Source organism: Argentina silus (assembly GCF_951799395.1).
Source record: "Argentina silus genome assembly, chromosome: 2".
NCBI classification, from domain to species: domain Eukaryota; kingdom Metazoa; phylum Chordata; class Actinopteri; order Argentiniformes; family Argentinidae; genus Argentina; species Argentina silus.
The window spans coordinates 34,599,791-34,609,790 of record NC_139656.1 but is presented as its reverse complement, the minus strand read 5'-3'; the positions used below and the strand labels follow the sequence as shown (position 1 = coordinate 34,609,790).

The 10,000-nt window shown below is 52.1% G+C and overlaps 1 protein-coding gene across 1 annotated transcript in view; it reads right to left on the bottom strand.

Moving 5' to 3' along the window:
- Positions 1 to 10,000, bottom strand: part of LOC310823821 (amyloid-beta A4 precursor protein-binding family B member 3-like) — a gene marked incomplete at both ends in the record, with an annotated part of 28,530 nt that overhangs the window by 4,845 nt on the left and 13,685 nt on the right. The window contains 4 exon segments of the mRNA XM_083696693.1: positions 510 to 624; positions 6,658 to 6,785; positions 8,202 to 8,348; positions 9,246 to 9,297. Coding sequence (XP_083552819.1) covers positions 510 to 624; positions 6,658 to 6,785; positions 8,202 to 8,348; positions 9,246 to 9,297 — 442 coding nt within the window.

Sequence of the window (10,000 nt, the reverse complement as noted above, 5' to 3'; positions counted from 1 at the left end):
CACACACACACACACACACACACACACACACACACACACACACACACACACACGCAGTAATAATCAGGTTCCTCTAGGGGGAGCTGTGCAGTAATAGTCAGGTTCCTCTAGGGGGAGCTGTGCAGTAACAATCAGGTTCCTCTAGGGGGCGCTGTGCAGTAATAATCAGGTTCCTCTAGGGGGAGCTGTGCAGTAATAATCAGGTTCCTCTAGGGGGAGCTGTGCAGTAATAATCAGGTTCTTCTAGGGGGAGCTGTGCAGTAATAATCAGGTTCCTCTAGGGGGAGCTGTGCAGTAATAATCAGGTTCCTCTAGGGGGAGCTGTGCAGTAATAATCAGGTTCCTCTAGGGGGAGCTGTGCAGTAATAATCAGGTTCCTCGAGGGGGAGCTGTGCAGTAATAATCAGGTTCCTCGAGGGGGAGCTGTGCAGTAATAATCAGGTTCTTCTAGGGGGAGCTGTGCAGTAATAATCAGGTTCCTCTAGGGGGCACTGTGCAGTAATAATCACCTTGGAACACATCTGATGAAGCGCGGTGGCGATGGCCTTGGCCGGGGCGTCACAGCGGAACACGTGACACTTCAACATGCAGGTGTCCTTGTCACTGGCCACAAACGCAAAGTCTCTGTGATGAGGGGAGGAGGGGGGAGAGGGGGGAGGAGGAGGGAACGGAGGGGGAGGGAGGGAGAAGACGGGATGAAGGAGGGGGAGAGGAGGACGGGGAGGAGGGTAGGAGGGAGGAGGAGAGGGGGAGGCGAGGAGGAGGGAGCAAAGACAACAGCAGATATTGACATTACGAGATGTTGTGGTTTTAAAAGCAGCCCCGTCTATGGAGGAACACAACCATATAAGGTCAATCAGGTGTCAGGGCAGACACAGGTGATCTGGGCCTGTATCCATGACGACAGCATGGTCCACGGTGTCCGTGACGACAGTATGGTGTACTGTATGGATGACTTGGTAGAGAGACAGGATGACAACGTGGTCAGCGTGAGAGAGAGGATGGATGGAGGTCAGACCCGACCGACCCGTCTCCAGATGATGGTGGGAGGTCGTCTCTGCACGCCAAAGAAGAACGCCAAAAGTCGTAATTCGCGTAACTCTTACGCAACATATCTGACGTCCAAACAGGTGGTCAAACGCTGGTGTAGCAGATAATAACTTCCCCCCCAGAACGTATTTCCCGGTGTGCAGAAACGATCCCCCAGACCGTAATCATTCAGAGACTGTGTCCCCATACAGACAACAGCAGGTAGAGCAACATGCATCTCTCACACACACACACACACACACACACACACACACACACACACACACACACACACACACACACACACACACTTCCTGCATCTCTCACACACTTCCAGTCTGACGGAGGCTGTCTTTGGCTCACGGGACCAAAGACAGGCGTGTCAAAACGCAGGGCTCGAGAACAGCTGATGTCAGTCTAGCAAACAGCCAGGCAACGAAAAGAACAGCCTAGCAGTGCAGGCTGATTCTCCCTCTCTCTCTCTCTCATGCACACACACACACACACACACACACACACACACACGTACGCACGCACGCACGCACACACACACGCACGCACACACGCACACACGCACACACGCACACCAGGGACACACACACACACACTTTTTCTTCTGTGTCTCTCTCTCTCTGGCTCAGTTACCTTTGGGCCGGTAACCCATGGTAACAGAGCTGGGGTGTGACCTCGGCCTGCCTCCCTCAGCTGATTGGACAACGGCATATCAGGTGTCAGAGGGCTATAAATACCACAGATCCATACAGAGGACAGAGACACTCCCCCTCCCTCCTCCCCCTCCCCTCCCCCTCCTCCCCCTCCCTCCCTCCACCTCCTCCCTCCTCCCCCTCCCCCTCCCTCCCCCTCCTCCGTCCTCTGACCTCCCTGGGTGTGTGTGTGTGTGTGTGTGTGTGTGTGTGTGTGTGTGTGTGTGTGTGTGTGTGTGTGTGTGTGTGTGTGTGTACAAAATTAAGAATTCCTAATAATCTCTGATTGGCATGAAAGTAAGTTTGCATATGAACATCTCAGCACTGTGAGGAGCAGGAATGAGGAGCAGGGAAGGAGGAGCAGGGAGAGAGGAGCAGGGAGGGAGGAGCAGGGAGAGAGGAGCAGGAGAGAGGAGCAGGGAGGGAGGAGCAGGGAGAGAGGAGCAGGGAGGGAGGAGCAGGGAGAGAGGAGCAGGAGAGAGGAGCAGGAGAGAGAAGCGATCGTTCTGATCCGTTTTGAGAGACTCAGCATTGTGAGAAATATCAAACTACAATCAACAGTTTTTCGGAGGATTGAATGAATTCAAAGTCCCGCCTGTGAAAGTGAACCAGGCGGATCAGAGAACAGTAGAATCAAAGTTCTCCTGCTGAGAAACTGGGTTCCCTTCCTCCAATAAACCCTCTCTCTCTCCAACTGTGACTTCCTGAGGCAGAGGTCAATGGAGAGGTCAATCGTCCTCCAATTTCTACCTCCACCAGCCTCCCCTGGTGTGGAGCCTACAGTTCTCTACTCTCCTGATCAGGGGAGGCTGGTGGAATGACCCTGTCCTCTGATTTCTACCTCCGTCAGCCTCCTCTGGTGTGGAGCCTGCAGTAGCCAGTCCTAGCCAGGTGTGTGTGTGTAGCAGAACAGTGCTGGTGTGTCAACAGTGTTCAGGCCAGAGCAGAATGTGCTGAGGTCTGGGAAACACTCCCACGCCAGGAACCCTCTGCAGCTTCTCAATTACTGAGGGAAAACCCTGCAGTCACACGCACACGCACGCACGCACGCACGCACGCACACACACACACACACACACACACACACACACGCACACACACACATACATACACATACACACACACACACACACACACACACACACACACACACACACAGACACACACACACACACACACACACACACACACACATCCCTGGAGTCAGGAACCGCAGACAAGTCTTCCTCTGGCAGCGATGACAGGGAGATACAGGGCACGCCACTGAGCATGTGCAGGACAGGGCACGCCACTGAGCATGTGCAGGACAGGGCACGCCACTGAGCATGTGCAGGACACAGGACCGGTCAATACACCAATGAGAGAGAGGGACCGGTCAATACACCAATGAGAGAGAGGGACCGGTCAATACACCAATAGCAGCCAAGAAGTTGAATGATGATGACTCCCACTGTATAGACCAATCATCACCATCAGCAGGTGGATTCCAGAGAACACTTTTATCTCCGTGGTTATGCCACTGGGTGGGCGTGTCTACAGAATGATGCAGGGCTGAGGGGGGCGTGTCTACAGAATGATGCAGGGCTAAGGGGGCGTGTCTACAGAATGATGCAGGGCTGAGGGGGCGTGTCTACAGAATGATGCAGGGCTGAGGGGGCGTGTCTAGGGGGCGTGTCTAGGGGCGTGTCTACAGAATGATGCAGGGCGGAGAGGACATTTGTTGTGAGAAAAGGACAAGAAAGGACAAAGACACTCAATTATTATAGTATTCACTCCACACACACACTCAACACACACACTCCACACACACACTCAACACACACACTCCACACACACACACACACACACACACACACACTACACACACACTCCATACACTACACACAAACTCCACACACTACACACACTACACACACTACATACACACTCCACACACACACACACACACACACACACACACACACACACTACACGCACACTCCATACACTACACACACACTCCACACACTCCACACGCTCCACACACTACACACACACTCCATACACTACACACACACAACACACACACACACACACACACACACTCCATACACTACACACACACTACACACACACACACACACACACACACACACACACACACACTCCATACACTACACACACACACACACACACACACACACACTCCATACACTACACACACACAACACACACACTACACACACACACACACACACTACACACACACTCCATACACTCCATACACTACACACACACAACACACACACACACACTCCATACACTACACACACACACTCCACACACACTCCACACACACACACACACACACACACTACACACATACACCACACACATACACCACACACACTACACACACTCCATTCACCAAGGAGAGGGATCCTTAGAGGCCCAGAGCTCAGTGGAAAGAGAGGAGGAGAGGGGAAGAGGAGGAGAGAGGAGGAGAGGAGGAAGAGAGGAGGAGAGAGGAGGAGGAGAGAGGAGGAGGAGAGGAGGAAGAGAGGAGAGAGGAGGAGAGGAGGAAGAGAGGAGGAGGAGAGAGGAGGAGGAGAGGAGGAGGAGAGGAGGAAGAGAGGAGGAGGAGAGGAGGAGGAGAGGAAGAGAGGAGGAGAGGAGAGGAGAGGAGGAGAGGAGGAAGAGAGGAGGAGAGAGGAGGAGGAGAGGAGGAGAGGAAGAGAGGAGGAGGAGAGGAGAGGAGGAGAGGAAGAGAGGAGGAGGAGAGGAGGAGAGACTCTTGGCACATGCAGAGAGAAGAGCAGAGAGGCATTCATCCACAGAGTCACATGATAGAAGCACTAGTCTAACAGTCCAGGCTGGCCTCCCAGACACAGATTAAGCCCGCTGTCTTCTGGACTAAAAAAACATCTTCTATGGAGATTTTCCATTTAGTCCAGGACTAGTTTTAATAATCTGTGCCCGGGAAACGTCCCCTAAAGGCTGGCTTCTCAGACCCAGATTAAGACAACTCCTGGATTTATAACACCTTCAATGGAGCCTCCTTTAGTCCAACAAGACTCCACCATCAGTCTCCATCTGAGTCAGAGAAACCGCCCTGAGGTGGATGGAACAGAACTCTACGACAACACAAACGGCTGAGAACAGGGGAGGCCGGCGGAGGTAGAAATCAGGCTCATGGTAATGCATGGAACGGAATGAGAACATGTGTGTTTGGTACCATTCCTCATTCAGTTCCATGCATTACAAACCGGTTTCTGCCTCCAGCGGCCTCCCCTGGCTGAGAACCAACTAGAGGTCTACGGAGCGCCGGGCCTCGAGGCTGAGACCGTGATGCAAGCTGGCTGAGTCAGGGATGGCACGGCAACAGAGGATGAACTGATTGAGTAAAGGAGGAGAGGAGGAGAGAGGGAGGGAGGGATTACCTGTCTCTGTGTTCGTGAGTGGCAGTCAAGGAAAAAAGAGAGTTCATGGTTACAGCTGGTCCACACCGGAGGGTCACCACCATGCACCAGGGGAGGCTGGCGGAGGTAGAAATCGGAGGACGGGCTCATCGTGATCCATGGAACGGAATAAAGAATGGTAGCAAATCCCATTCCTCCTTCCGTTCCATGCATCCCAATGAGCCCGTCCTCCGATTTCTACCTCCACCAGCCTCCCCTGCCATGCACCATACTGTATATATGTGATATATACAGGACCAGTCAAAAGTTTGGACACACCTTCTCATTCAATGGTCTTTCTTTCTTTTTATTATTTTCTACATTGTAGATTCATATTGAAGACATCAAAACTATGAAGGAACACTTATGGAATTATGTAGTAAACAAAAAAGTGTTAAACAAACCAGAATATGTTTTATATTTTAGATTCTTCAAAGTAGCCACCTTTTGCTTTGATGCCGGCTTTGCTCACTCTTGGCAAGGTGTGTCCAACCTTTGACTGGTCCTGTATGTGATATATATGTATAACCTTTGACTGGTCCTGTATGTGATATATATGTATATATGTGATCATGTCCTCTGCTTACCTCAACCTACCCATGCTTGATGGACAGGACAGAGGAGAGGGGCAGAGGGATGTCTAGCCTCATCTCTCTCATCTCTCTCATCTCTCTCATCTCTCTTATCTCTAAATGAGTACGTCCTGGGGGATGATGGTATTATCTGCTATACCAGCATTTGACCCCGTTTTGATGTAAGATACGTCACAAACTAAAGATCTTTCGAGACTGTGTTGCTTATCTAACCTGATCTAACCTTATTGATCTAACCTTATCTAACCTTATCTAACCTTATCTAACCTGATCTAACCTTATTGATCTAACCTTATCTAACCTTATCTAACCTTATCTAACCTGATCTAACCCTGATCTAACCTTATCTAACCTTATCTAACCCTATCTAACCCTGATCTAACCCTGATCTAACCCTGATCTAACCTTATCTAACCTGATCTAACCTTATCTAACCTGATCTAACCTGATCTAACCTGATCTAACCGTATCTAACCCTGATCTAACCTGATCTAACCCTGATCTAACCCTGATCTAACCTTATCTAACCTGATCTAACCTGATCTAACCTGATCTAACCTGATCTAACCTGATCTAACCCTGATCTAACCTGATCTAACCTTATCTAACCTGATCTAACCTGATCTAACCTGATCTAACCCTGATCTAACCTGATCTAACCTTATCTAACCTGATCTAACCTTATCTAACCCTGATCTAACCTGATCTAACCCTGATCTAACCTTATCTAACCCTGATCTAACCCTGATCGAACCTTATCTAACCTGATCTAACCTTATCTAACCTTATCTAACCTTATCTAACCTGATCTAACCCTGATCTAACCTGATCTAACCCTAATCTAACCCTGGGGAGGTTCCCCAGGACAGTGGGCGGTTTCCCAGGTAGGCCTACCTGCCGTTGTTGCAGCCGACGCCCCACACACGGATGTTCATGATTGGCTGAGAGTGGAGGAGGGTGCGGTCTACCGGGTCCATCAGGCTGAGAGTATCCTTCTTCAGCACCATCATCATGTCCTGACCCTGGAGAGAAAACAGTTACCTGTCTGTCTGTCTGTCTGTCTGTCTGTCTGTCTGTCTGACCCTGGAGAGAGAACAGTTACCTGTCTGTCTGTCTGTCTGTCTGTCTGACCCTGGAGAGAGAACAGTTACCTGTCTGTCTGTCTGTCTGTCTGTCTGTCTGTCTGACCCTGGTGAGAGAACAGTTACCTGTCTGTCTGTCTGTCTGTCTGTCTGTCTGTCTGACCCTGGAGAAAGAACAGTTACCTGTCTGTCTGTCTGTCTGTCTGTCTGTCTGTCTGTCTGTCTGTCTGTCTGTCTGTTTGTTTGTCTGTCTGTCTGTCTGTCTGTCTGTCCTTCTGTCTGACCCTGGAGAGAGAAGAGTTACCTGTCTGTCTGACCCTAACCCTCTGTCTCACCTCCCCCCCATCTCACCTCCCCCCAGGCCCCCAGCATGTCTCACCTCCCCCCAGGCTCCCAGCATGTCTCACCTCCCCCCAGGCCCTCAGGCCCCCAGCATGTCTCACCTCCCCCCAGGCCCCCAGCATGTCTCACCTCCCCCCAGGCTCCCAGCATGTCTCACCTCCCCCCAGGCCCTCAGGCCCCCAGCATGTCTCACCTCCCCCCAGGCTCCCAGTGTGTCTCACTACCCCTCAGGCCCCAGCATGTCTCACCTCCCCCCAGGCCCTCAGGCCCCCAGCATGTCTCACCTCCCCCCAGGCCCTCAGGCCCCCAGCATGTCTCACCTCCCCCCAGGCCCTCAGGCCCCCAGCATGTCTCACCTCCCCCCAGGCTCCCAGTGTGTCTCACTACCCCTCAGGCCCCAGCATGTCTCACCTCCCCCCAGGCCCCCAGCATGTCTCACCTCCCCCCAGGCTCCCAGCATGTCTCACCTCCCCCCAGGCCCCCAGCATGTCTCACCTCCCCCCAGGCTCCCAGCATGTCTCACCTCCCCCCAGGCTCCCAGCATGTCTCACCTCCCCTCAGGCCCCCAGGCCTACAGACCCCCAATGTGTCTCACCTCCCCCCAGGCCCCCAGCATGTCTCACTTCCCCAGAGGCCCCCAGCATGTCTCACCTCCCCCCAGGCCCCCAGCGTGTCTCACCTTCCCCCAGGCCCCCAATGTGTCTCACCTCCCCCCAGGCCCCCAGCATGTCTCACTTCCCCAGAGGCCCCCAGCATGTCTCACCTCCCCCCAGGCCCCCAGCGTGTCTCACCTTCCCCCAGGCCCCCAGCATGTCTCACTTCCCCAGAGGCCCCCAGCATGTCTCACCTCCCCCCAGGCCCCCAGCGTGTCTCACCTTCCCCCAGGCCCCCAGCGTGTCTCACCTCCCCCCAGGCCCCCAGCGTGTCTCACCTCCCCCCAGGCCCCCAGCGTGTCTCACCTCCCCCCAGGCCCCCAGCGTGTCTCACCTCCCCCAGGCCCCCAGCATGTCTCACCTCCCCCCAGGCCCCCAGCGTGTCCCTGTCCTCCACCTTGCTGTGGGAGAGCTGCTGGATGCAGTTGTTGACGGCCAGACTGCTCTTCCCTGGAGTCAGCTCCTCCTCTGGGATCTCCACCCAGCCCAGAGAACGCACCGCAAAACACTGGAGAGGAGAGGAGGGGAGGGGAGGAGGAGGGAAGGGGAGGGGAGAGGAGAGGAGAGGAGACGAGAGGAGAGGAGAGGAGAGAGAGGAGAGCAGAGCAGAGGAGAGGGAAGAGAGGAGAGAAGAGAGAAGAGGAGAGGAAAAACATCAGCAATGGCTTCTGTATACACACATTTAACATAAGATGTAGGAAGGAGAGCATTCCGTCCAGTACTGTGGACCTGTTCTAAACTAGCAGACGAAGTCTCCTCAGGGGAGGTCCAGTTACAGCCGGGGGTCAAGTGTCTTCCTGAAGAACCCTGAAGTCAGCGCTATGCTAGGTCCAGACATGGACCCGACACCTCAGACAGCACCCACCTCTCTAAGGGCTACCTGGCTAGCTAGCTAGCTAACTACCACGGAAAACAAGCTGGCATCTCGATAGCAAGCACCAACCGGTGGTCTCAGTGAGACACGCAGCCCCTCTTCACCCCGGGAGAAATACTGGTGGCAGATACAGCAAGTCACTCTACTCTACTCTACTCTACTCTACTCTACTGTACTCTACTGCACTCTACTCTACTGTACTCTACTGTACTCTATTGTACTCTACTGTACTCTACACTACTGTACTCTACTGTACTCTACTACACTCTACTCTACTGTACTCTACTGTACTCTACTGTACTCTATTGTACTACTCTACTCTACTCTACTCTACTGTACTCTACTGTACTGCACTCTACTGTACTCTACTCTACTCTACTGTACTCTACTGTACTCTACTCTACTGTACTCTACTGTACTCTACTCTACTCTACTGTACTCTACTGTACTCTACTCTACTGTACTCTACTCTACTGTACTCTACTGTACTCTACTCTACTGTACTCTACTCTACTGTATTGAGGTCTATACCTTGGAGTCAGGATCCATGTTGGTGGAGTAATAATCCTGGTGCCAGGAGACCCTGAGGGAGAGATTAGCAGAGAGAGAGTCACCAGGTCAGAGATTATCAGAGAGAGAGCGAGAGATTATCAGAGACAAAGTGATCACGTCAGAGATTATCAGAGACAAAGTGATCACGTCAGAGATTAGCAGAGACAGAGCGAGAGATTATCAGAGACAAAGTGATCACGTCAGAGATTAGCAGAGACAAAGTGATCACGTCAGAGATTATCAGAGACAAAGTGATCACGTCAGAGATTAGCAGAGACAAAGTGATCACGTCAGAGATTATCAGAGACAAAGTGATCACGTCAGAGATTAGCAGAGACAAAGTGATCACGTCAGAGATTAGCAGAGACAAAGTCACCAGGTCAGAGATTATCAGAGACAGAGTGAGAGATTATCAGAGACAGAGTGAGAGATTAGCAGACAAAGTCACCAGGTCAGAGATTAGCAGAGACAGAATGTTCACATCAGAGATTCTGACGTGGTCGTCTTTGTTTACATGTGAGTGATTGACAGCCTAAACCTCTGAGGAGGGACCAGCTGTTGAGTGGGCGTCATGGTGATGGACATAAACACAGACAGCTGCTGACCCCTCTCCAGAAATAACCGTACACACGCTACACACTACACACTACACACACTACACACTACACACTACACACGCTACACACTATACACTACACACACTACACACTACACACGCTACACACTACACACTA